The sequence below is a fragment of the Chiloscyllium plagiosum genome, unplaced genomic scaffold, assembly GCF_037043375.1.
Source record: "Chiloscyllium plagiosum isolate Xiang-an unplaced genomic scaffold, Cpla_swu_hap1 HiC_scaffold_53X, whole genome shotgun sequence".
Lineage (NCBI taxonomy): Eukaryota > Metazoa > Chordata > Chondrichthyes > Orectolobiformes > Hemiscylliidae > Chiloscyllium > Chiloscyllium plagiosum.
In genome coordinates, this window is record NW_028270191.1 from 20,656,899 (window position 1) to 20,683,778 (window position 26,880).

Consider the following 26,880-nt stretch of genomic DNA (forward strand, 5'->3'; position numbering starts at 1 on the left):
TTACAAATATAATTAAAGTAGCCCTCCTCCCTGCCACACAATTGAATAATAGGTGAATGATTATAAATGATACAAAGACTTGCAAAAACTGGCTTTTATTAAAATCTATTTGTAAAATACTTGATGAAAGCATCATTCAGATTGTATCTTTAAAATCTGTTCGTGAACTAGTTAGTTGGAATCCAGGATGCAATCCAGTTAATGGTGTTTGCTAGCATGAACTGTACAGGATGTAAACTCAACAGGCCACGTAGTAGGCAAACAGCACTGTAACTGTCCACAGTTGCAGAAGTGAAAGAAAGATAAAAACAGATGAAGAAGAACAAGAAGCAAAGAAAACAAATCAAAGACCTGACAGGCAGAGACAAAATAGTGTAAAGACAGAGACCAAAATGAATTTTATAAACTCATGTACTGCTGCTCTTATCCTAACTGGCACCGAGTGCCATTCATCCATCACTCCTGTGCTTGCTAACCAGTCCAGCACTGGCTCAATCTTTAAATGCTCATGTCTTCCAATTCCACTGTGCTCGCTTCCTTCTTTTTGGAGAAGCCTCCTTCAGCCTCCTGCATTCTTCTGATTCTGGTCTCTAGTGCATCCCTGATTTCCTTCATTCCGTTAGCGGCCATGTCATCAGCCGTCTAGACACCAAGATTTGAGTTCCCTTCCCTCGACCTCTACCCTCTCTTCCTTGAAAATGCTTCATCAAATCTACCTCTTTGACCAAACATTTTGGAAGGATGTGATCGCACTGCAGAGATTCACTAGGATAGTGCCTGGGTTGGAGCTTTTCAGCTATGAAGAGAGTCTGGATAGGCTGGTGTTGTTTTGTTGGAGCAGAAAACACTGAAGGATCCGGAATGAGCACGATGGCTCAGTGGTTAGCCCTGCTGCCTCACAGCACCAGGGACCCGGGTTTGATTCCAGCCTCGGGTGACTGTCTGTGTGGAGTTTGCACATTCTCCTCATGTCTGCGTGGGTTTCATCCGGTTGCTCCGGTTTCCTCCCACAGTTCAAAGATGTGCAGGCCAGGTGAGTGGGCCATGTTAAATTGCCCATAGTGTTAGGTGCATTAGTCGGAGGGAAATGGGTCTGGGTGGGTTACTCTTCGGAGGGTCAGAGTGGACATGTTGGGCCGAAGGACCTGTTTCCACACTGTAGGGAACCTAATATAATCTAAACTGGACAAAGTTCTGAGTGGCATAGAAAGAATAGATAGGGAAAACAATAGAGGGGTAAATAATCAGGGACATAGATTTAAGGTAAAGGGCAGAAAGTTTAGAGGGGATATAAGGAAGATTTATTTTCCATTCAGAGGGTGGTGGCACTCACTGCCTGAAAAGGTGGTAGAGGCAGGAACCATCCTGCCATTGAAGATGTATGGAAATGAACACCTGAAATGCCATAGTGTAGAAGGCTATGGGTCAAGTGCTGGAAAAATGGGACAAAAGGTAAAGTCGCTGCTGTCCCTGAGGGATGCTCTCATTAGAGAGATAAACATGGTGGTGGTTGTTTAACCTGAGGGTCACCGTGTCTCAGGCAAGGGAGAAAGGCTGAGAAGGCGAGTTCGCATCGCAAACCAGCTGTCCAGCCAACTGAGCCATGTCTCTGATGCTGGGATGGAAAGCGATTTTATGCAGGGCATAAGCACCACCAGACTGACAGGCCTGTTTACCAACAACATACATGGAAAATAAGAGTAGGAGTAGGCCATTCGGCCCTTTGAGCCTGCTCCACCATTCAGTAGGATCCCACCTGCACTCCATAACCATTGAGTCCCTTGTCTATCAAACATCCTTGTGCTATAAAAGTCTGTCATTCTGTTGGGACTGAATCAAAATATGAAACATCATAGCACAGACAGAGGTCTGGATTTGGTCTACACACCCCATGGTTGGATAATTCTGATCAAGGCAATGGCTTAAGTAGTTTGTTACTGTGCATTGCACCTGACTATTTGCTGTTACGTCGCAACTTATGTTTTGGCTGGGTTTGTCAAGATATCAACGATTACTGCTACCCTTTAAAAAGACAAGTCAAGATTCAAAGTCAAAGAGTATCTTTATTTTTGATAATATTCAACAAGCCAACAAACTCCAGACTATTACATTCCTCACTGCAACTACAAGTGACCAGGCATGACAACTGGAGGGCAGATGTAGCTTGGTGCTTTTTAGTTAATGCGGACTGTCTCGTCAGATATCACTTTGCCATCCATGAGTTTCTGAGTGGTGACGACAGTCTTCTTGATAGTTTGTGAGGTGGCACCTGGTCATGCAAAAGGAAAAGAATCAAATTGTGAGCAGGTACGTTTGCAGACAAGAAACTTAACATACAATAGATTTCCATCCTCGCTGGATGAATCGCACATCCTTGTAGAATTGGCCTGCTACCGCCCCACCATAGCTTTCAACAGAATGACAAGCAGGGCAGACTTCCAGCTGTATGGAGCAGATGAAAACCTATCCCATGGGGTGTATAACAGGCACACGATAAAATTACATGCACACATTTCCTGAATTAAATGGTCTTACCTGAGGTTGACTCAACAAGTGCGCTATAAGAACAAAAGAGAAAGAAAAAAAGTGAGACAGAAATAAATCAGCTCAGAGCAATTACACATAGGTGTGGATTGTGGATGCACAACTGTGTCATAGTCATTACTTTTTCCACTGATGCTACTTACTTGATATCTTCCCCATCCAGCAGGTGTTTGTATGTTGCTATTTCAGCCTCGAGTTTCATCTTCACGTTCAAAAGGTTTTCATATTCTCTGACCTGGGTCTGCATATCACTCCGGATCTGAAACAGATCTCCCTCCAGTTTGGCAATCATGCCATTTAGGCTTTGCAGCTCCATGTCATATCTCAGTTCTGTGTCTTTGAGAGTGCCTTCCAATGAGTTTTTCTCAAATGAAACAAAAATACAGGCAGAATTTTTTAAAAAAGGAGCAGACATGATCCTTCAATTAGATCAGTTGGTGTTGCATGCAGTATGTGAGGTGAGGCTTTGGTTTGAGTTACACCTGTTCACAATGGAGTCCTTACCTTGCTCAGGAGACTCTCCAGCTCAACATCCAGAGACTGTATCTGATGGTGCAGTTCAGTGACTTGTGCCTTTGAACCTTGCAGTTCTTCAGCATTGTGTTCAACTTCAATTTTGTAGCTATCTATCTGCAATAAGAAATGCATTTAAAGCTTCCAGTTTTCACCAGCATTCACAAGCTCTTATATTTGGAGGATATTTGGTCAAATTGCAATTCTGTTTACTTGGAGGGATCAATTGAATCAAATGTTATCAGTGAAACAAGATGTGGAACGGCGTGTGGTTTTTTTTTCGTCTTTACCTGGCTCTTGTACCAGTTCTCCGCATCATCCTTGTTTTTCTGTGCCACCTCCTCATATTGCTTTCTGATCTCAGCAATGGTCTTAGCCAGATCTGGGCCCTGAGGGGAGTCCACTTCAACCTGCACACTGGAGCCAGTGACCTGGGAGCGCAGAGCTTTAACTTCCTGTAGAATGAAAAGACAATTTCCACTCCGTTCTTACCAAAGTGCTCTATGTCTAGAACTCAAACGTTTGGAGAGTCAAAAAGGGGGACAAAACTTCATAGCTCATTTCAATAACTGAACACCTTATATTTTATTAGCTTACCTCTATTATTGTTCTCACACGGAAATTACTTGTACAGCAATAATCTGATTTCCCAATCATTTACTTCAATCTCCCTTCTTACAGGATCCTATTGACTTTTCAGCACCGGTGAATTCTACACCCACTCATTGTCAACGAGGGACATCTCGGTGGAACTTACATCATCGTGGTTCTTCCGAATGTAGATGAGCTCCTCCTTGAGAGACTCGATCTCACTCTCCAGTTGCAGGCGCCCGATGTTGGTGTCGTCAATGACTTTGCGCAGTCCGTTGATGTCGTTCTCCACAGACTGCCTGATGCTCAGCTCAGACTCCCACCTGTCCAGGGGAAAGACAAACAGGCCGTGTCAGAGGAGCTGGGGTTGGGGGCGGGGAGGGTGTGTGGGGAAGGTATTGCACATGTTGAGGTTCGCATGACACAGCAGCCCGCCCTCTGAGCCAGGTTCAAGTCCCAGCTGCTTGACACAAGATCTCTGAACTGGTTGATTAGAAACTACTTACAGCGTTGACTAAACTTTGTGTGGCTATGAGAGAGAGGGAGAGAGAGAACTCACTTCACCCTGAAATCGTCAGCAGCCAGACGAGCATTATCGATCTGAAGTACCAAACGAGCATTTTCGATGGTCATCTCATAGACCTGAAGGATCGAACAGAATAAATCGGTTAAAGTGTTGCGTTTATACATATAAATATTATAAATTAAGAGTGAACTGGTGCGGGGAGGTTGGCAGCCTCTTCCTCAGCTATTGTGTAAGAGAGAAACTCTTTCCTCTCCCCTCCCTCACTCCTTTCATGGTGCCCCCTGTGCCAGGACAGTCCCCCTCCCCCCCCCCCCCAGCTAAACGTTACCTCTTTGCGGAGGTCACTGAGCGGCTTCTCGTAGATGGCCCAGTCTCGGACGCTGGCTTCCCTGGACTCCAAGTGCTCCTTGATCTGCACCTCCAGCTTGGCGTTGGCCGCTTCCAAGCTGCGCACTTTCTCCAGGTAGCTGGCCAGCCGGTCGTTCAGGCTCTGCATGGCCTCCTTCTGGTTGCTGACCCCGCCGACACTGAAGTTGGCCCCGGCGGCCATGCCCACAGGCCGGGCCATCGATACCCGGCTCACCGACATCCTGTGGCCGAAGCCAGCGATGCTGCTCGCACTGGACTGCAGGGGCATGGACCTCCGCAGGGACATAGAACCACTGTGGGTGGACAGCGAGGAATAATTTCGGAAACTCATCTTGGAGGGAGAAAGAGAGGCGGCGAGGTTTGGAAGTTGTGTTTGGAGCTGCACTTGTTGCAGGGAGTACCTGGAGGGGAATCAATAACCAACTCACAGCAAGTACTGACACTTTATACCTTCCGGCTATCGCCGATTGGCCTGAGGTAGCGTCCAGTTACCATGGTAATCCATTTCAGACAGTGTTTCTGGCCAATGAGAGCGCCAGGAATTTGCCTATATACCGTCCAACGCCGTCTAACGGGAGCACACTTGCCTTCGGGGCAAACATCAGAAAGGGGTTTCTGATACTGGCCTTTTTGTTTTGCTACCCTCTTCCTAGCTTCCCCGCTCTTGCAGTTAATCCAAACTTTCTGTTGCTTTTTGCCCCGATCTTGTAACAAGGGAGAGACAAAAGAGACCACTATGTCCGGCCGTAGCTCGCTCCGTTCCCGTTCCCACTTCAGCAGCCAGTCGTACACCCCCGGCTCGTCCATGCAGCGGGTCAGCATGGTCCGGAGTGGCCCGTTCCTGGGCATGAGCGCTCAGCGACTGGGCAACGTCCCTAGTCTGGGCAAAATACCTGCCGAGAACCCCCGCTTCGAGGGCGGCCAGGCGCTCCAGGAGCTCCGTCTCCGCGAGAAGGAACAGATCAAAGGGCTGAATAACCAGTTCGCCTCTTTCATCGACAAGGTAAAGCCTGAAATCGTTTTTGTTTTAAAAAAAAAGTTCGAATCAAATCATAGAATATTCAACATTAATACGAAGCGCGCTTAAACTGTGACAAAATGCTGGACTCTGAAATCCAACGCATTTTCAAAGCCTTAAACCAATCGATGCTTTTCAAAACAAGGATAACGTTTGCATAAACTTGCAACTGTGGAAAAGCAAATAGCCTCAGGGCGATTGCACCTGTAATAATGTGAGGCGTCTTCTTTCGCGGTGACGCCCTATTGAGTTTGACAGTGGCGGAAAAAAAATGGGCTACCGTTATGAAGCACCTTTTGATATTTATTTCCACTGCTGCCCGAGACAGCTGCTGTTTTGTCTTTGACCCCCACGTAACCCTGGAATGAAGACAGGTGCATTTAAAACAAATAAAAGAAAGAGCTGTGGATGCTGAAAATCTGAAACATAAATAGAAATTGCTGGAGAAACTCGCGATGCTGAGTTTCTCCAGCAATTTCTGCATTTTTTTTAAATTGAAGAGTCAAGCAGTATGCGTGACCTTATTTTTTCAAGGTGCGGGCACTGGAGCACCGCAACAAGCAGTTGGAAATGCACTGGAAACTGCTGCATGAGAAAGGTGTGCGTAGCTCCAACATTGACAGCCTCTTCCAAGTTTACTCCAACAACCTCAAGCAGCAGATCGACACCCTAGCCCAGGAAAAGCTTCGCCTGCAATCCGAACTGGAAGGCATGCAGGGAATGGTGGAAGATTACAAGACCAAGTAAGTGTTAACAATTGCTGGCTGTTTACGTTTAGGAGGGGAGAGAGTGAAATTCAGATTTTAGTTGGATTAGAATAAACTTCCAAATTCAGGGGACACCCCCCATCAATCCTCAAAATGACCGTTCACTTTGAATTTGTCGGTTTCCTTTTGAAATGTTTGACCTTTTGTTACAGTGCCTTTCAGGGGCTATCGCCCCCAGTTTGCCTTTGATCCTGTTTAACTGATTTAGTTGGAAAAAAGTAGATTTCTGCATGAGTTGTAGAGAAGGAGAGAGAAACAGAAATTTCACCTTGGACATTATGCAAATTGTGAAGCGTAATGTAAGTTATAAACACGAAGTTCCTGTACCTGTTGTTTAAGCAGAGCTGCTAGCCCATTGGTTTAATTTTAACTTGTTATAAAATCGGGCCAAGTGAATTGCTCACGCACCTTCACAGGATCTCTGGGTGAGTTCAAGGTATTTGTGTGGATTGGCCATGAATCTGTCAGAGAAGGACAGCCAAAGTGTGAATTGAACCGAATTAAGTTTATTGTCACATGTACTCGCATGAGTGCAGTGAAAAATTTACAAGTCACCACTTATGGCGCCATCTTAGGTGCCAAGGTATCTAGTTACAGAATCTTGGTTACAAAACTTGATCTCAGGGCTGGTATAACTACTTCATTTACTGTCATTGTCATGGAGAATTTCCTTAGAAAGCTCTTCCAAGCAGTTGCTGAAAAATTGGTGCCAATCCCACTGGGCCAGGGGATAGCCAGGACTCGTGCTAAAGTTTCAGAAGGACAGGGTGACGTATTCACATTTTGTGAGCTCCATTCACAGGAGACTCTCAGAATACTACCGACAGCTGAAACCAAGGAGGTGCTTGAATTAAACCCAAAGATACTCTAAGTAAATGTGAGCTTCGGTTTTACCAGTATCTGTGCCCAGTGGTCTTGATTGCCAAACCAACGCCATGTGCTGGCCACCTTCCTTTTGGCAAAAGGTGCAGATGGGCGATGAATTTTTCTTCAAGCAGGGAGCTGTTGGGTTTCTGGATTGTGCTACCTGCACAAGAGCAGGTTTAAACGTAATTTTTTTTTTTCAAAAGGTGAATGGGATGTTTCCTTAAAAGGGTGGGATGGGGGGTGGAAATGGCTTTGGGGAAAGAGTAGAGAAGTGGGCACTAATTAGAAAACTCTTTCAAAGAACCAGTACAGGTGCAATTGGCTGAATGGCCTCCTTCTGTTCTGTAAGAGTCAATGATTCTATACAACAGTATGAGAAATAGGGCTCATCAAACTGCCTTATGCAGCTGAAGAGGGGGCTGGTTTGCAAGGCAGGGCCACGCCAGCATGTTGGGTTCAATTCCCGCTACTCTGATGGGTTTTCCTCCTCAACCTCTCCCCTCGCCTGAGGCGTGGTTACCCTCAGTTGCCTCTGTCCAATAAGAGAGCGACTCTCCAATCTAATAGAACCAGTGACTTTACCTTTAATAAATGATAGCATAACTTCATTCACAGGGCCACACGGTGACTCCGTGGTTAGCACTGCTGCCCCACAGCGCCAGGGACCCAGGTTCGATCCCAGTATGTTTTCTTTTCGAATCCCTACAATGTGGAAACAGACCCTTCAATACAACAAGTCCACACCGACTGTCTGAAGAGTAACTCGCCCAGACCCATTCCCCTACCCTATATTTACCCCTGACTAATGCACCCAGCCTATGTATCCCTGAACACTATGGGCAATCTAGCATTGTCAATTCACCTAACCTGCACATCTTTGGATTGTGGGAGGAAACTGGAGCACCCAGACGAAACCCATGTAGACACGGGGAGAATGTGCAAACTCCACACACAGACAGTCGCCCGAGGCTGGAATCGAACCCAGGTCCCTGGCGCTGTGAGGCAGCAGTGTTAACCACTGATCTATTCTCCCTGTGTCTGCAAGGGTCCCAGTTTCCTTCCACAGTCTAAAAATATACAGGTTTGGTGGGTGAACATAGTGTTACAGGGATGGGGTGGGTCTTGGTGGGAATTCTTTGGCAGGGTGGTGTGTACTTGATGGGCAGAATGGTTTGCTTTCACATTGTCGGGATTCTATGATGCCTCTTTAATTCAGTTTCTAAGCAGCTTGGCTGAGGAATTCTTTTTGAGCTGAAGACTTGGACAATATTCTTTGAACAGTAAGCTCAAGTGATTTAGCCTATTCTTTTTTTTAAAAAAAATCTATTATTTCAGAACGTCTGTATGAAACCAGATTAAACTAATCTTAGATCCTCATTTATGGGGAGTGAATAGAGCTGAAGTCCAGAGAAACTGCAAATAGAATATTGAGAACCATTACATGAGTTAGGTATTGTCCTGAAAGATATCGGAGCACCATCGCCGTCAACAGCCTGCTGAGTCCACAACGCATTGTTTCTGTTAAACTGTGTGTACAGACAGCAATGTAACAGCATACGAGGAACTATACAAGCAACAAAAGATAGAAAGATTCCCCAGAGGGAAAGGATCAGCTGTACACAGCAACTAAATTTTAAAGGGACCATTTTATGTGAATCCCAAGCCTGAGAGCTCTGGTGGGTGAGGATTGGAATGTTCTCTGTTAAAACGGAGTTAAAATCTCGAGGAAGTGCCCACTAGTGTTGTGGACCATGGTTATGGGTAGTCGGCTCTGGACTGCCCTGATGAATGGAGACCGGGCATGTGGTTGGACAGGCTCCTTAGTCTTCTTCGCAGCCCATCTAGAAGGCAATACTTCAGAAACTGAAAAGGCAGCAGGAAATCACCTCTGCCACTTTTCCCTAGGAAGTAACTCAGGAATGTCATGTGGGATACCTGAATTAGCACACACCACAGTGTAGCACACCACGGGTAGGCAGATCCGCTAACAGCATTGTTACCAAATGATAGGGAGCTCCTATCACAGCCTCAGATTCCCAAAACACCTCCCAGCCACTTTGGAAGTCCAGTCATAGAATCCCGACAGTATGGGAGCAGATCGTTCAGCGCATTGAGTCCACCTTCTCCCTCCAAAGGGCATCCCCCCACCCCACATTTCTCATGGCTAACCCACCCAGCCTGCACATCCCTGAACACTATGGGGCAATTTAGCATGGCCAATCCACCCTAACCTGCACATCTTTGGACTGTAGGAGGAAACCGGAACAAGCCCACGCAGACACAGGGCGAATATGCAAACGCCACACAAACAGTCGCCCGAGAGTGGGCTTGAAACCAGGTTCCCAGTGCTGTGAGGCAGCAGTGCTAACCACTGCACCGCCAGTCATTCTTGGAGTGTTGGGGTGGTGGCAGCCTGTTGATTCCACCAACAGCAGTGAGACAATTGACTAATGTGTTTTTGTGATTTTTTTTTTGCTGAGGGATAAAATATTGACCAGGGCTTTGGGAAAGGTAGCAACAAAGCTTAGGCTTGTGGACCCTTTTTATGTTTCACTTGGTATACCGTTTCTCCGGACTTATGATTGGATTCTACCATTCCAACCATTGAAAGAACGAAAGGGCATGCAGTTATGTGCCACCCTTTGTGTCTCAGGGATGTGTGAGAATGCATCCTCACAAATGAAGTGCTTCATGGAGACGTAGTCCCTATTGTCAAGTAGAGAGATGCAGCAATCTCCATAACTAAAACCGTCCAATTTGACTATGGACCAGCAATGCTCTGAAGAGGTAAGTCTCTCTTGATTGTTCAGTCATCTAAGTAAAGTGCCCAAGGCTATCAGATTCAATCCACAGCTTGTCTCCTCAGTCAGGATGCTGAATGTGCTGGCATGAAAAGCATGGGTCAGGGAGGGTTGACCAAAAACCAGCAAAGCGTCTCAACCACGATCTCCATCGATCATTCCTCATACATGACCCGAGCCTGGGGAAGAGCATTGGTACTGTTGGATCAGATCTCTTCCCTTTGGACCCACGCGGTTTCCAGCAGCATCCATTATAAGCTAATCAGGCGGAGAAACTGTTTTGGTGAAGATGTGGAGGTGGACTGGGGTGGACAAAGTTAAAACTCGCACAGCACCAGGTTATAGTCCAACAGGTTTATTTGGAAGCACGAGCTTCCTCACCACCTGATGAAGGAGCAGCACTTCAAAAGCTAGTATTTCCAAATTAACCCGTTGGACTATAGCCTGGTGTTGTGTGATTTTTAACTTTGGTTTGGTTACCCTATTCCTGGTCCTTCATCCAAGTCTCCTGAGGCACATTGTGACACAATCCGCGGTGGCACAGTGGTTAGCACTGCTGCCTCACAGCGCCAGAGACCCAGGTTCAATTCCCGCCTCAGGCGACTGACTGTGTGGAGTTTGCACATTCTCCCCGTGTCTGCGTGGGTTTCCTCCGGGTGCTCCGGTTTCCTCCCACCATCCAAAAAGATGTGCAGGGTCAGGTGAATTGGCCATGCTAAATTGCCTGTAGTGTTAGGTAAGGGGTAAATGTAGGGGTATGGGTGGGTTTCGCTTCAGCGGGTCGGTGTGGACTTGTTGGGCCGAAGGGCCTGTTTCCACACTGTAATCTAATCTAATCTAATCCTTTTACCCATTGAGCTGAGTTAGCCAACAAATGGCAGCATGGTGGCTCAGTGGTTAGCACTGCTGCCTCACAGCACCAGGGACCTGGGTTCAATTCCAACCTTGGGCGACTGTCTGTGTGGAGTTTGCGCGTTCTCCCTGTGTCTGCATGGGTTTCTTCTGGTGCTCCGGTTTCCTCCCACAGTCCAAAGATGTGCAGGTCAGGTAAATTGCCCGTAGTGTTAGGTGCAGTAGTCAGGGGTGAGAATAGGGGAATGCGTCTGGGGTGGGTTGCTCTTTGGAGGGTCGGTGTGGACTTGTTGGGCCGAAGGGCCTGTTTCCACACTGTAGGGAATTTAATCTAAACATTGTATTTTTTTCTTCTGTCTTGGCCGAGTGCACAGCTTGTAATTTTTTTTTGTTTTTAAGAGAAGTTATATCATTTCTCTTAGTATTACTCCTTGTGTCAATATACCTCCAAGGAGTAATGAGAACCAGCCAGAAGATAAAGTTAATTTGAATGGTTACCTTTAAAGATAAAGTCACAGTAGTCCTCCTGGACAACAGGGCTGCACAACAACCTCTTGATGAAGGAGCAGTGCTCTGAAAGCTAGTGCCTCCAAATAAACTGGTTGGACTATAACCTGGTGTTGTGTAATTTTTAACTTTGTCCAATCCAGTCCAACACTGGCACCCCCAAATCAGCACTCTACTCAGAGGGAGGTTTAGATTAGGTTACTTAGTGTGGAAACAGGCCCTTCGGCCCAACAAGTCCACACTGACCCTCCAAAGAGCAACCCACCCAGACCCATTCCCCTACATTTACCCCTTCACTTAACACTACAGACAATTTAGCATGGCCAATTCACCTAACCTGCACGTCTTTGGACTGTGGGAGGAAACCAGATGATACCCATGCAGAATGTGCAAACGCCACACAGACAGTTGCCTGAGGCAGGAATTGAACCCGGGACCCTGGCACTGTCAGGCAGCAGTGCTAACCACCGTGCCGTTTAACCTGAGGGTCACCACACCTCAGATGAGGGGAGAGGTTGAGAAGGAGAGTCCTTCCTGGTAACCTCAGCCAGTGCAGGAACTGACTCTACCCAATTGTGTCACTGACCAGCTAACTGATGCGCCAGTCTCCGTATGCACGCCTGCATCAGTATTAGCTGCAGCTAATTGACTGAATTACTGTGTAAATGCAATGGGTGAGTTGTTGGGATCTCAAGGCTCAGTGGTAGTGTCCCTACCTCTGGTCCAGAGAGTTTGGGTTCATGTTTCACCTGTCCAGGTGGTGAGACATGACCTATCCCACCAGAGAGAGCAGCTGTTACTGAGGGGTGAGGTGTGAGCTGTGTCACTGTTCAGTCAGTAAGTTCTATCGTAAGGAAAGGGTGCTTTAAGACTGAATTCATCCACAAGCTTGGATTAGAGTTACGATCTGGGTCACCTGAGATTGAAATTGTTCCCCTCAATAGGATGTTATGCACAAAGCTGTTTACTTATGTTAGCCCCAGTTACAGACATCAAGTAGATTAGTTCTCCCTGGAAGCAGACAGGTTAATGGGTTTTGCATAAAATGTTCTTTGTTGTTTTATAACAATGATCTTCAGGGAGGGTCCTCTGCACTTTTCGCTGCAATTCACGGTTGTAAGAACATCAGGTCACATGCTCATATGCTTGCTTGCCTTTTCCTCTTCAGTTGATTGTACACCCTCCCAATGAGCAATATATTTAGGGGAAAAGAACACAGGAGGTAGGGTAATGTCATCTTTCCTTCCTCATGTTTACTGAAATGAAACAAAGTCCCTCATCCTGAAGGGCCACTGATGCCTGAGGTTCTAGTGCTTGCACCATCACCACTGGAAATTCACTGCTGCTGCTGTTGGCCATGTCTTGGAATGATGCTGAGCGTAGGACTTTTTATTTTTTAACCTGGGCCTGAAGCGAAAAAGGATGACCATCCCCAAGGTCTCAAACGATGCTGCTACTTTACTGCATTTTAAACACTCCCGTCTAAAGCAACTGAAAGCTGAATTCTAACTGTTAGCAAGACAGCACTGGCCTGAAAATGTTTAGATTAGATTCCCTACAATGTGGAAACAGGCTCTTCAGTCCACACTGACCCTCCGAAGAGTAACCCATCCAGACCCATTTTCCCTCTGACTAATGCACCTAACACTATGGGCAATTTAGCATGGCCAATTCACCTGGCCTGCACATCTTTTGGATTGTGGGAGGAAACCCCCGCAGACACGGGGAGAATGTGCAAACTCCACACAGTCACCCGAGGGTGAAATCAAACCCAGGTCCCTGGTGCTGTGAGGTAGCAGTGCTAACCACTGAGCCATCATGCCACTCTGTTGTCTAGGCACTTGCTGCCAAACTTTCACTGGCACTCTGGCTGGCACTCTCTTTGATAGGGGCCAAGCTGGGCATCTGAAATGCCAGTGTGTTTCAAGTGGGAGGCCATTTGTGATAGACAAGTCAGTGTCGCCTGGCATGTATTGACGCTGATTGTAACGTTTTGAGGTGGAAACGGACAGAGCACATGTGGCACAAGCTTTGTCCATTTGTACCAGGTATGGAGGCACCGAACCAGTGCTCCTCGAAGGGAGAAGGAAGTGACCAAAAGCTTTGTCAAAAAGTGAGATTTAAACAAAATCTCAAAGAAAGAAAGAGAGAGAGAGAGAGAGAGCTCTCTGAGAATGAGTGAAACAAGCTTAAAGTTTAACTTAAAGGTAGGAATTAGATTCCTAAAGATGTACAGCATGGAAAAGACCCTTCAGTCCAACTCATCCATGCTGACCAGATATCCGAAATTAATCTAGTTCCCTTTGCCAGCACTTGGCCCGTATCCCTCCAAACCCTTCTTAACAATTGGCTTAACTCCTGCCCTGAAGACACTGACTGAGGTTGAGAAATTGGGCATAAACCGAAACAAGTGTCAGCATTCTACCTGTGGCACATTGCTACCTCTTCATCGTAATTGAGACTCCTCCTGTACTCAGTGGGCGTTCATGCACATCTGCTTCCTGTCGTGATCAATCGGGGTGGGGGGGGTGGGGGGAGCATGGGGAATGTTCAAAGTGTTGCCAGATGGGAAACTAAGATAGGTCAGTGGGCACAATGGGGGACAGAGCTTCCTGCCAGTATGAGTTATGCCAAGGTTACCTGATTTGGCACAGCCCACTGGTGTGAAGGTAGGAGCTGGTTCACATGACTGCCCATGAAAATGGTGAACGTAACGTGTCCTATTTCGTATCTAGATGGCCTAAATGTGTTCGAGTGAATGAAGGAAGTTACATAAAGCTCCTTTAGAATTCAAGAACTGGCAGAATGCTTTACTTTTAGAGGCAAATGCTGCCACTGAAAAGCACATAGCAGGCTCTCAGAAAGACCATGCGATGTGGGATCAGTTTGCTGATGATGGTTGGGTGGTAAGTCTTGGTCAGGATTCTGGGGAGAGCCTGCTGCTGTACTTCAGTTAGTGCAATGCGCTATTTTACATCCACCTGAGATGTCAGACATAGCCTCAGGTTTGAAGTCTCATCCGAATGATTGGCACCTCTGACAGTGCAGCATTCCCTGAGTGCCGGCTCGGAGTGCTAGCCTGGGGCCGGAGTCTGTGGTGTGGAACGTGAGCTGACTATCATCTGCCTCAGAGGGTAAGCTGTAGCTGATACATCACCAAACAAGTCTCAAAGCCACATTCGAGGTTGAATTTGCCTTTGCCCTGGATTAGTTGACCCCAATCACATTGAACGGTACAACTGCATTAAGACTGCACCAAGGAATTTTACATGAGTATGTTACACTTTACTCGGATAACAGAATTCAAAAGTCCCAAGATGCACTAACAATCACCAAAATGCTTGTGTAATAAAGCACCAGTGAATGGACCTTGTAATGGATGGTTCATGGTTTGGAGTTTAATATCACTTGGCTGTTGTGATGTCATCTACACAGCTTTCTGAACATTGTAAACTCCAAAATCCAAAGACCAGGTGACTCCGAACTGGCAATATTCATTTATTATTAACTAGCCCTAACAAGTGCTGATGTAAAGGCATGGACCGACAGGACTTGACTGATAAAATGCTATTTGTTCTTGTCTGGAGAGGCAGTATAGGGTGAAGGATCGCAGGCTGCAGAAGCTCCGTTGATATTCCAGAACAATAGCGATAGATTTTCAGACTCTGAGGGAGAGAGTGGGGCAAGTGGATGTGAGGTCAAAGGTCAGCCGTGATCTTCTTGAATGGTGGAACGGGTTCGAGGGGCCCAAATAGACTGTTCCTTGTGGAATTAGTTTCAACTGCAATTACACAAGAACAGAAAGCATCAAATGTCCCTCTAGCACATCACCCAAGTGGCCATGTGAGTTCAGCCAGTGGGTGCTGGCTGGCCACTCAGCTGCAAGTGGACATCCCTTTGACAGTTTTTGTCCTGCAGTGATCAGGAGGCAGAGATCAGGGGCAGGATCTGTCATCTACTTTGTTATTCCCTCTCTTCCCCTACCCTGAGATGCTGAAGACAACGGCTGAACCTCTAGAGTCGAGGGGAGATTAGGCAGTTCAGCAGAAATCTGGGATTGAATCTTGGGACCTTGTAGCTCACTTCGTCCCCCGATGGTGCTGCCGGGGAACTGGCATTCAAAGATTAAAAACAAATTCTTTGACCATTGCGAATAAGCAGAGTGCAAAGGTTTGAAGTTAAACTACTTACACGAGTTTATAGCTGCATAATGTCTTAAACCTAATAAAATGGTTCAAAGTGCTTGAAAGGAATGTTATAAAACTATCGAATAAGAAGCCAAGGAAGGCGATCTGAGCTCAGATGAGCAAAAGCGGTCAAGTTTAAGGGATGTCTTAAAAGGGGAAAGTCAGGTAGAGAGCCTTAGAGGGAGAATTCCAGAACCTGGGACCCAGGCAGTTGAAGGCACAGTGTTGAAGCAGTTAAGATTAGGAGCTTGCTCAAGAGGCCAGAATTAGAGATTACAGAGCTGGAGGAGATTAGAGAGATGAGAAAGGGGCAAGGCCATGGAGGGATTTAAAAGCAAAGATGATCGTTTTAAGACTGGATGCCAGTGCAGGTTTGGGGTGACAGGTGATTGGGACTTGGGGCATTTACAATTTACAGCATTTCATGATCAGTTGCACATAACTTTGTTACCAGTGGCATCGTATTTTAAGAAAAAGTGTGGAATGCCAGGTAGATAGGAAAATGCAAGCATAAAATCCATTTGTATCCTGAAGTGTATGAAAAATGTAACACTTTGTGGGGAATGCCTTGATGTCTTGTTAGAGTTAGCCATGTCATCTTCAAATCTGTTACTTGGGTTCCTGTCAGTTTGATGGTACTAACAATGACTTGCCTTTAATATAATGTGCGACAGCCCATCATTACCAGACAGTTCTACACTGCAAACCTCCTGTGGAAAGGAAATGTGGAGGGCTGCAACTCAAATGGAGGGTGCCGGTGAAGTTTGACTGTGTCTGACCCACATTGGCTTGGGCTTTAAAGCCTTGACATTGGGCAGAGAGTGCTAGCAATCTGTTAACTGTATATTTATTGAGCAATACTCTGCCTGAGTGTGCAACGGAGGCAGATTCAATCAAGGCTTTCAAAAGAGAAAGGGCTAATTACTCAAAGAGAATGTGTCCAGGGCGATGGGGCAAGGGCGTGAGAGTGGAAGGGGGACAAGCTGCGCTGTTCCTGCAGAGCGCAATGGGCCAGATGGCCACCTTCTGTGCTGTGACCATTCTATGGCTCGACAGTAATTCTGGTAATTCTACAGACAGCTCATCTCAACAGCTATTGATGATAATGTGTTTCTCTCTCTCTCTTCCCAAGGTATGAAGACGAAATCAATTTGCGTACAGAAAGGGAAAATGAATTTGTAATGATCAAGAAGGTGGGTTCAAGCTAAATGCCAATACAAACCATCTCTGCAAAGATGGGCTCCCCCCACCCCGCCTGCCCGCCCGCGAAACATGTCTGTAGGGCACTTGGAAGAGATTTTCAGGGTGACAGGATATATTACTAGCAGCCAGGCAGGTAACTTGGAGTGAGAACCTTTTGTACTGAACCCCCCCATCCATTTCTAAGGTGGGCAGATTTTCCTGGCATCACCTATGCCCATGTCACAAATGCCTCCTCAGATGTGGGTGAAGAGAGGTGTTTAAATAAGGTTACAATCATGATGTGGCATCAGAGTTCATTGCCCCTTCATATATGTCGGATATAGCTTGCACTTCATTGGAACACATTTATCCAGCACTGCTAGGAGGTGGGAGCTGTGATAACTGCTTCAATAGGCACAGCAGACACATTAATGGAGAGAGAGAGATGGAGTTTTCCAGTTTGAGTCAAGGCCTCTGCTGTGTGAGCAATGGAGAGCTGATTCGGTCCATTAACAAGCATTGGCAATCCTGTTGCCATTTTCCCCATCTCCGCCTCTTCCCATCCCCACCAGCAGCCCAGGGATGGGCTCCCAGTTAACATTCAGCGGGCAATCCGCATCTAAATGAAAAAGATGCTTGAACATTGACTGAGGTCAAGGCTGGAGCTATAGAATGAGCACCCATCCTGACTCACCACACCTATGTCACTGAAGAAAATCAAGACACACATCTATTAAGAACGAAACTGGTCTTCAATTAGGGACTGGTCTTCAATTCGGACAAACAGCTTTGAGAGAAGTGAGGTGACAATTGAATGATGGGAACGCGGAGTAATTAAGACTGTTCAAAATCTTCTCCAACCCCCCTCCTTTCTACACAATAATTCAATGTAAAACTCTGGGGTTTTTTGAGCTCGTCTATTTGGTTTTGAATTGTCTTGCAGGATGTCGATGAAAGCTATCTCAACAAGGTGGAACTGGAGGCCAAGCTGGAGAGCCTTACCGATGAAATCAATTTCCTGAAGGATATATTTGACGAGGTAAAGAACAAGTTGTTTTGTGGACGGCATGGATGTAGTTCAGACTGGCGCTGACTGCACAGGGTTTGATCCCCATTCCAGCTGAGGTGGATTCAGGAACTTGCTGAACCCTAATCATGGCTGAGATCATGGCGCTGTGGGCAGAGGATTTAAGAGAAAGGAGTTCAGAAACCCAGAAGGGGATTAGGCTGTGTGAAGAACTCCTGTGTAATGTGGAGCTTTTGCTGTCATTTCTCGAGTCAGTATCCAAATAACACTCCCAACAAAAGTGACCTTTCTAACCATATTTCCCAATTAGCCCTGTTGACACAACCTTCACCTGGGTGTACAATACAAATACGATCTGTCTTTCTGTTTTTTGTTGAAACAAGAGTTGGAACTGTTAATTGGGACATGGGCATTGTTAAACGCAAGTCCATCTTTCTTTCCTGCCCAGGAGATCCATGATCTGCAGGCCCAGATCAAGAACACTGCTGTTACTCTGGAGGTTGACACCAGCCGTAAACTGGACCTCTCCAGTATCCTCAATGATGTCCGCTCTCAATATGAAGGAATGGTGGTTAAAATGCGCCAAGATACTGTGACCTCATGGGAAAACAAGGTAATGCATGACAAACTCTGTTAAAGACGAGATATATCCATTTTTAAGACAGCAGGCACCAGCACTGGCACAAGTGCCTTCTAAGATACTGTGATTGAGAAAGAGACAATACTACTATTTGCAGCTTGCGCAATGAATAATATGGGGAGAGTCTCCTGCAGACACATTTGTGTTTTTTGTTGCTGTCTCATGGTGGAATTTCAACCAAGCACCCCAGCCTATTCAATCTTTGTTAATGTTTTCAGTTTATGATAATTATAATGAAGATTAATGTAATAAGCCAGCAGGGGTCCTGACTATACCCAACGCATCTTGCCTTGCAAAACAGCATCTATCATCGGATGTGGTTTTGCAATTGCACAACATTTGCTGGAAAATCTCAAGTGCATGAAGAATTACACTGACAACCAAAGGTTCATTAATATCCTTCAGGGAAAGAAACTGCCATCCTTCCATGGTCTGGCCTACATGTAACTCCAGACCCGCAGCAATGTGGTTTACTCTTAACTGTCCTCTGGGCAGTTAGGGATGGGCAGTATAAGAAGGATATGGTGAACTTGAAAGGGTTCAAGAAAGATTTACAAGGATGTTGCCAGGGTTGGAGGATTTGAGCTATAGGGAGAGGCTGAATAGGCTGGGGCTGTTTTCCCTGGAGCATCGGGGGCTGAGGGGTGACCTTATAGAGGTTTATAAAATCATGAGGGGCATAGATAGGATAAATAGGCAAAGTCTTTTCCCTAGTGTGGGAGAGTCCAGAGTAGAGGGCATAGATTTAGGGTGAGAGGGGAAAGATATAAAAGGGACCTAAGGGGCAACTTTTTCACACAGAGGGTGGCACGTTATGGAATGAGCTGCCAGAAGAAGTGGTGGAGGCTGGTACAATTGCAACATTGAAAAGGCATCTGGATGGGTACATGATTAGGAAGGCCTTAGAGGGATATGGGCCAAGTGCTGGCAAATGGGATTGGACTAGGTTAGAATGTCTGGTCAGCATGGACAGGTTTGACCAAGTGTCTGTTTCCATGCTGCTCTAAATGCTGGCCTAACCAGTGACGCCCACATCCCATGAATGAATAAAGAAGAAAAAAATTACAGTTGTCATTTGGGCTCACAAAGTGGCCCACTAGTGTGTACTGGAAACTACACATATTAATACACAAGGCCCTGTCTTTGCAGACATAGAGAACATGTACATATACCATGCTTGTTTCGACTCAACAAAATAGGTGATGGCCAGTCACAGGTTCATTACTCAGGGCATATCCCTGACTAATTCGACTCAGCATGCCTGGTTCAAAATGTCTAACAGACTCTGGCTGTTAACTGTTAATCAGTATTAATGGGTGCATTCTCCATGGCAAGGCCTCTATCACTTACCAATGAATAGGCACTCTCCCCTCATTCAGTAAAAATGCTGCTTTTCCCCGGGATTGATATCCTTGCAAATTGTCCTGATGAGTGTAAGACAAAAAGCTTCAACAAAATGTGCGTTTTTTAAAAAAATCAAGTCAAACAGGGAATCAGTTTAGCTCAGTTGGCTGGGTTGTTGGTTTACAGAGCAGTGTGACACTAACAGCATGGGTTCAATTCCCATCACTAGTTTAAGGTTACCATGAAGGACTCTCCTTCTCAACCTCTTCCCTTGTCTGAGGTCTGGTAGCCCTTGGGTTAAATCAGCACCAGTCACTTCTCTCTCTAATGAGGGAGCAGGCCCTATGGTCTGGTAGGACTGTGGTGACACAACGACATAGAGTCATACAGCATGGAAACAGACCCTTCAGCCCAAGCATAATCCCTGACTAAGCTAGTCCAACCTCCCTCCAAACCTGTTTTATTCATGTACTTATCCAAATGTTGTAATTGTACCCATATTCTGGACCAGGCCAGCCCCCCTCAAAACGTTTCAAGAAAGTAGCCCAGACCTTAACTTTGCGGGTTGCTTTAAGCAGGGGTAATGTGGATCTTCCAGGAGGGATGCAGCTGGTCAGACCACTCAGTTTTAAATAAACCAGAATTTATTTACAAGGTTACTGAATGAAACATCAACAAAAGAGAACAGAATATGGAATAACGTAACCTTTCTGAAAACCCAACAAATTATCCCAACGTAACGAAGCTGTTCCAAATTCCTGCAACAATCCCCATAAACACTCCTTGGCAAAAAAAGGTAAAATCAAACACTGGGTCTGACAGGAGAGAGAGAGAGATGGCAGCGTTGGACACCCTCTTCCATGGAGCTGTGTCTTGGATCAGTAGCCTCACTGACTGCTTTCAGTGAACAGCCAGAAATCCAAAAACCAAATCAATCCAGAGGAAAGCTGAGCTGGGAGAGCTGGCCACTCCCCTTTCATTGTACATGTTTTATTTTAAACTTAAAAGCCTTTTGCCTGAGGCAGCATCTATTAACTAACTGGCCCTAAAATCATTCAAACCTGGACGTTTTGGAATCGCTGCTTTTACGACCTCCGTGAAAACAAAAGCCAAGGACAATGTAACCTTGTTAAAGGAGCGGCTTCTTCACACCCACGTCCACCACTTCCTCAGGGAGTTCATTTCACACATGAGCCCCGTTCTGTGTAAAAACTTGGCCCCTCATGTCTTTTTTTAAATCTCTCCCCTCTCACCTTAACAATGTGCCCCCTAGTCTTGAAATCCTGGAGAAAAGACACCAACCATTAACTCTATCTATACCCCTCATGATTTTATAAACTTCTATCCTCATCCTCCTACGCTCCAGTGAAAAAAGTCCCAGCCTATCCAGCCTTTCTTTATAACTCAAACCTTCCAACATCCTGGTAAATCTCTTCTAGACCCTCTCCAGCTGAATAATGTCCTTCCTGTAACTGGGCAATCAGAACTGGACACAGTATTCCAGAAGAGGCCTCACCAATATCCTGTACAACCTCAACATAACATCCCAACTCCTATACTCAACGGTCTGAACAATGAAGGCAAGTGCCAAACGCCTTCTTTACTGCCCTGTCTATATGTGACACAAACTTCAAAGCATTATGTACCTGCACGCCGAGGTCCCTCTGTTCTACAACACTACCCAAGGCCCAACCATTAATTGTATAAGCCCTACCCCCTGTTTGTTGTACTAAACTGCAATGCCTCATAAATCTCCCGATGGAACTCCATCTGCCATTTCTCAGCCCATTGACCCATTTGATCAAGATCCCTTTGTCATCTTAGTAGACAGTGAAGGAGGCTTTCTAACTTTCAGTTTGTAAGTTACCTCCCACAACCAGGACTCTGTGCTTTCCTCCATTTTATTGTCCTCTGACATTCCAAAAGCAAAACCTTTGATTTCCTTTGCCTTGTTTTTTTTTGTGTGGAAGCAACCTTAATGACCTCCTGCTCTATTGTCCATGGCCATTCAATAAAGAAAGTAATTAAGGAAATCATTAGGATGAATGAAAAGGAAAGGCATATTTGCAATTCAAAGCAGCACAGATAATGCAGGTCTATCATAACCAACAAAGAACAAAATATGATGATGTTTAGATGCAGACCCTCCATCACAACTGTTAGCTCATTGACCACCTTTAGATGTTTCCTTCATTGACCTGTTTAGAGATGTTATTGTACACATCTGGAGCAGGTGAGACCTGAACTCAGGTCTCCCGTCTAGCAGAAGGGACACTACCGTTATACCACCAGAGCTCCTTACCGACCACCTTTTATTGTTGCGTTGGACGCAATTAAAGAATAATTATGGATGTTATGTTAATAATGCTTCTTCATTTTAGTTCAGCGACATGAAGAAAAATTCTGGAAAGCATGCAGACAATCTCCGCATAATGAAGACTGAGATTTCAGACATGCAAAGACAAGTTGGGCGACTTAATTCTGAAATCCAGGCTCTGAACAAACAAGTAAGATTGCTTTGCAGAGAATCAAAAGTCTTGTGTCCGCTGTATTTTTGGTTTGATGGAAATGTTACCTCCCCACACTGTGCAGTGCATCCTATCCATCTACTGTAAGTTGGGGTCTGGCTCACTTAGTACTGACCGTTTCCCATGTGTTACAGAAAGACCAGCTAGAGGCAGCCATTGTCGAAGCAGAGGGCCGTGGAGAGCTGGCCCTTTCAGAAGTTAACAAAAGGATCACTGAATTGCACGAAGCCATAGAGAAGGCTAATAAGGAGATGATCCGCCAGGTACGAGAGTACCAGGACCTGATGAACACTAAGCTTGCCCTGGACATCGAAATTGCCACTTACAAAAAATTGCTGGAAGGCGAAGAGAACAGGTTAGTGCTTTGAGTACCTCTTTATCTGGTTGCGTTGACTAAGTTTGGCACTTTTCTAGAAGGCTATGTTCTGGGATACACAAAAGATGGATCCTGTTTAAGAGCACTGCATAGTATGACCCTAGGGCTGGGTAGAGAGAGAGAGAGAAAGGGAGCAAGAGAGATATATCTGTTGGGCTTCCAGTGTAGGTCGAATGGAACCCAGCAGGAAGCAGCCGAGGTTCGAGTTGCATTGGGTTCCTGCCGTTTCCAATTCGGCCTCGGCAGCCTTGTCACACAAGCCTACCTCACACAAGCCAAACGACACCACAGAGCATAGAACATCCCAGCACAGTACAGGCCCTTTGGCTCTCACTGTTTTGCTGACCTGTAGAACCAACCTGAGGCCCATCTAACCTACACTATTCCATTTTCATCCATATGACTATCCAATGCCCATTTATATGCCCTTAAACTTGGCATGTCTACTCCTGTTGCAGGCAGGGAATTCCACGCTTTTACTGCACTCTGAGTAAAGAACCTACCTCTGACAACTGTCCTATACCTATCACTCCTTAATTTAAAGCTATGCCCCCTAGTGCTAGCCATCACCATCTGAGGAAAAAGGCTCTTACTGTCCACCTTATCTAACCCTCTGATTATCTTGTGTGCCTCTATTAAGTCACCTCTTAACCTTCTTCTCTCTAACGAAAACAACCTCGAGTCCTTCAGCCTTTCCTCTAACACCCTTCCTTCCCTCCATACCAGGCAACATCCTAGTAAATCTCCTCTGAACCCTTTCCAACGCTCCCACATCCTTCCAATAATGTGGCAACCAGAACTGTGCGTAATACTCCAAGTGTGGCTACACCAGAGCTTTGTACAGTCTGGCCAAGAGCATGGTAGCTCTCAGAAGGCAGAGCCAATGCTAGTGCCAGCCCATGCCGAGAGATCCCACTCCCCTGGCTCAGTTGGGACCCAGCATTGGGCTGAAGGTGCTTATCTTGAATAAAACAAGATGCTGTCGACTCCGGTTGGCTGTGGGGGGGGTGGGATCCACCAGGAAGAAGGAAGGCCCTGGATGCTCAGGCTGTGGGGAAGGGGGTTCTTATCCATAGCACACTGACAGGCTTGACACCATTGAGTCCCCTTGGACTGTATACCTGACTGGGAGTGTGTATTGTGAACATCCCGTTTGTTGGAACTGAACTGGGGCGTCTTGGAATGGGACATGGTGTACAGAGATAAGCTTATTTCAATCACACTTCCTGAAATTTGCAACTTATAATGTTTTGTCCTCTGGCTGTATGCCTAACATGGAAAATATATTGTAAATATGAAGCATTTTGAAATAGAATGGAGAGAGGTTGAATTTAATAGTAACTTCTGTAGTTTTTCAAGTGACAGCATTTTGAAATGTGTTTTTTTTTACTTTATTCAAAAAACTTTGTCTAATTTTGGAACAAAATAATGGGACAAATTCTTTTTTGGACCAGTCTCTGGTTGAAGATCTTGTTGGTAAGAATGCTGAGCAGCCTTCTCCTTCTAATTCTTCGGATTGCACGGAGCAAGTGGGCACTATATGTTAGTCATGGCACGTACCTGCCAGCCCATTACAAATTTGATGCTGATACCCCGACCTTAAAATGATTCGAAGTTTGACACCACTCACGTCAGTGGTTGAGCACTTGGCAGGGAGAGCACTCCGAGGCATTGTCCCTTCACCCACACCAGGAGTGCATTGGTCACTGCTGTTCTGGCAGAGTTAAGACACACTAAGCATGGGGAAGCTCCAAGGGAATTTCCCACCTCGGAGTTTAAAGCTTTTCAAAGTGCAGTTGAATCCACCAGCAGCAGGATTAGAGGGATGTGAGCTTTCTCCTACCTTAAGCCAGCCTTGGGTGTTCCTGTGTGTTCATTCCAGTAACAGTTATTCTTTTGTCTCTGATTTCAGGCTGTCAACCCCAGTGAATGTCACCTATCATCATTCAGTCAAAAGTAAGAGAACTGCTAAGTTATTTTTATTACCAAAATCTAATCACTTTGAGCAGAGCAAGATCCATTTTGCTGCGCATGGCAGTCACTGTGAAGAGCTGTGAGCGGGACTGGGTTAAGTTGTTATATGCTTAGTGGTGGGTGGCAAGAGGTATCTGTGCTGCAAGCATAGAGAGTTTGAGGGGGGAGAGTGCAAAATCATTTTCCCTTATTGATTCGTGACTCCCAAATTTGTATACAGTGCTCAAGTCCAGAAACAGTGGATGATTTTATATTGAAGTCATACCAAATCCACTCAACATTTCCTGCCAAACAGATAATTGCAGATCAAAGATAAAATTAAAACACAGACAGAGACACACATACACATAATAACACACACACATGGATATAGATGCACACACACCAACACAGACATAGTAACACACATACACACACAGATGCATACACACAGACACATATACACACAGACAGACACACACACATGGACAGAGACAGACTAGCACACACACACACAGTAACACACACAGTAACACACAGACATACACACAGACATCGACACACACGCACAAACAGTAACACACACACACACACACACTCCTCCGCCCCCCTCCCCTCCATTGAGCCAGAGAGCTTGGTCCAATCGACACACCCTGTCCTCCAGCCCTCCTTGAATCCCACAGCAAAAGGCCTTCTTTGTAGATACTGCCAGGGCTCACAAACAAAGATTGGTCGGGTGTGGGACGGAATCTGTCAAATCTGATGGACCACACAAAAAGTCGCAATTTATGTCCCCCAACCCTTAGCAACACTGCAGACATCTGCAACCGCAGGAACTGCTGAGAGGCTCAGTATAATGAATGGGTGGCTTAGGCAAGTTATGTTTTCAGTGCAATTGTTGCTCCTTCTCTTTGCTCATGTGTTTAAATCCGTCCCCATTCAGCAAGTTATGGACATCCACAACTCCAGCTCGAGAGCTTGAACCGTGGTGGGCTGGAAACAAGTGGAGTGAGCAAATCCCTCATTGTCAAGACCATCGAAACCAAGGATGGAAGAACACTCTCCGAGTCCCCCTTTTATCCAAGAAAATGAAAGCTTTGTGTTTTAGAGAAAGATATGTCTTATCATTTCAATCATTTTCAATTTCTTGAATTTCAACCGTTCTTGGTTAAAATGTATCTTAAGTCATCATCAAGTGTCCTTTTAAAGGACCTTGAGAATAAGGAAGAATGAAGGATTTTGTACCATTCCTGGTACCAAACGTGAAATAAAATTTGATGAAACATTTTATGTGTGTGTACTATCATCAGGAATTGTTTTACAATTAACTCCCATCAGAGAGACAATGTCTTCCCTCGCATTTTGAAAAGTGGTAGATGTGCAGAATCATAAACAACCACTTAGGAATTCCCTTCGGGAATTTGCTTCAATTCCCAAGTGACCTCGCTCTTGTCTCCATGTTATAAAAACACAGGGATGTCCTGGGGAAGTTGTTTGAAAAAATGATTCAAAAGGGAAGAACCAGGTCTAAGAGATTAGTTACAAAAGATCTCATCGAATGTAATCAGATTGCATTGTTTCAAAATTCTAGGGGGTGCTCTGTGGAGAGTGGTAGCAATGTGAAATAATGTTTTATTGCCTTTATAACACCATAACTGCCAGGCAATGACCACCTCCAAGAAGAGAGAATCTAACCATCTGCCCTTGACCATTCAATGGCATTACTAAAACTGAGTCTTCCCACGATCAACATCCTGGGGGTTACCATTGACCACAAACTGAACTGTACTTGCCACATAAACACAGTGGCTCCAAGAGCAGGTCAGAGGCTGGGAATACTGCGGCAAGTAACTCATCACCTGACTCCCCAAAGCCTGTCCACCATCGACAAGGCACAAGTCAGGAGTGCGGTGGAATAATCCCCACTTGCCTGGATGGGTGCAGCTCCAACAACTCTCAAGAAGCTTGACCCCACCCAGGACAAAGCAGCCCCTACTTGAATGACACCACATTCACCACGTTCAACATTCACTCCCTCCACCACTGACACTCAGTAGGAGCAATGGTCACTATTTGCAAGATTAGATTAGATTACTCACAGTGTGGAAACAGGCCCTTCGGCCCAACAAGTCCACACCGACCCGCCGAAGCGCAACCCACCCATACCCCTACATTTACCCCTTAAACCTAACACTACGGGCAATTTAGCATGGTCAATTCACCTGACCAGCACATCTTTGGACTGTGGGAGGAAACCGGAGCACCCGGAGGAAACCCACGCAGACACG

General features: G+C 45.7%; 2 protein-coding genes across 2 annotated transcripts; one reads left to right on the plus strand and one right to left on the minus strand.

The window, feature by feature from the left end:
- Positions 1 to 2,043: 2,043 nt before the first annotated feature.
- krt18a.1 (keratin 18a, tandem duplicate 1) lies at positions 2,044 to 4,932 on the minus strand. Its single transcript, XM_043681808.2, has 8 exons — positions 4,503 to 4,932; positions 4,208 to 4,290; positions 3,815 to 3,971; positions 3,348 to 3,512; positions 3,049 to 3,174; positions 2,688 to 2,908; positions 2,536 to 2,558; positions 2,044 to 2,269 (listed from the first exon to the last, which is right to left on the minus strand). Exons 1-8 carry the CDS (start codon positions 4,872 to 4,874, stop codon positions 2,175 to 2,177), a joined length of 1,242 nt encoding a protein of 413 aa, XP_043537743.1. The 5' UTR covers positions 4,875 to 4,932; the 3' UTR covers positions 2,044 to 2,174.
- A 207-nt stretch (positions 4,933 to 5,139) lies between these two features.
- On the plus strand, positions 5,140 to 25,880 carry LOC122543299 (keratin, type II cytoskeletal 8-like). Its single transcript, XM_043681806.2, has 9 exons — positions 5,140 to 5,546; positions 6,096 to 6,304; positions 16,675 to 16,735; positions 17,668 to 17,763; positions 18,200 to 18,364; positions 22,117 to 22,242; positions 22,398 to 22,618; positions 24,552 to 24,595; positions 25,536 to 25,880. The coding sequence occupies exons 1-9, from the start codon at positions 5,280 to 5,282 to the stop codon at positions 25,682 to 25,684; spliced, it is 1,338 nt and encodes a 445-aa protein (XP_043537741.2). The 5' UTR covers positions 5,140 to 5,279; the 3' UTR covers positions 25,685 to 25,880.
- Positions 25,881 to 26,880: the final 1,000 nt, after the last annotated feature.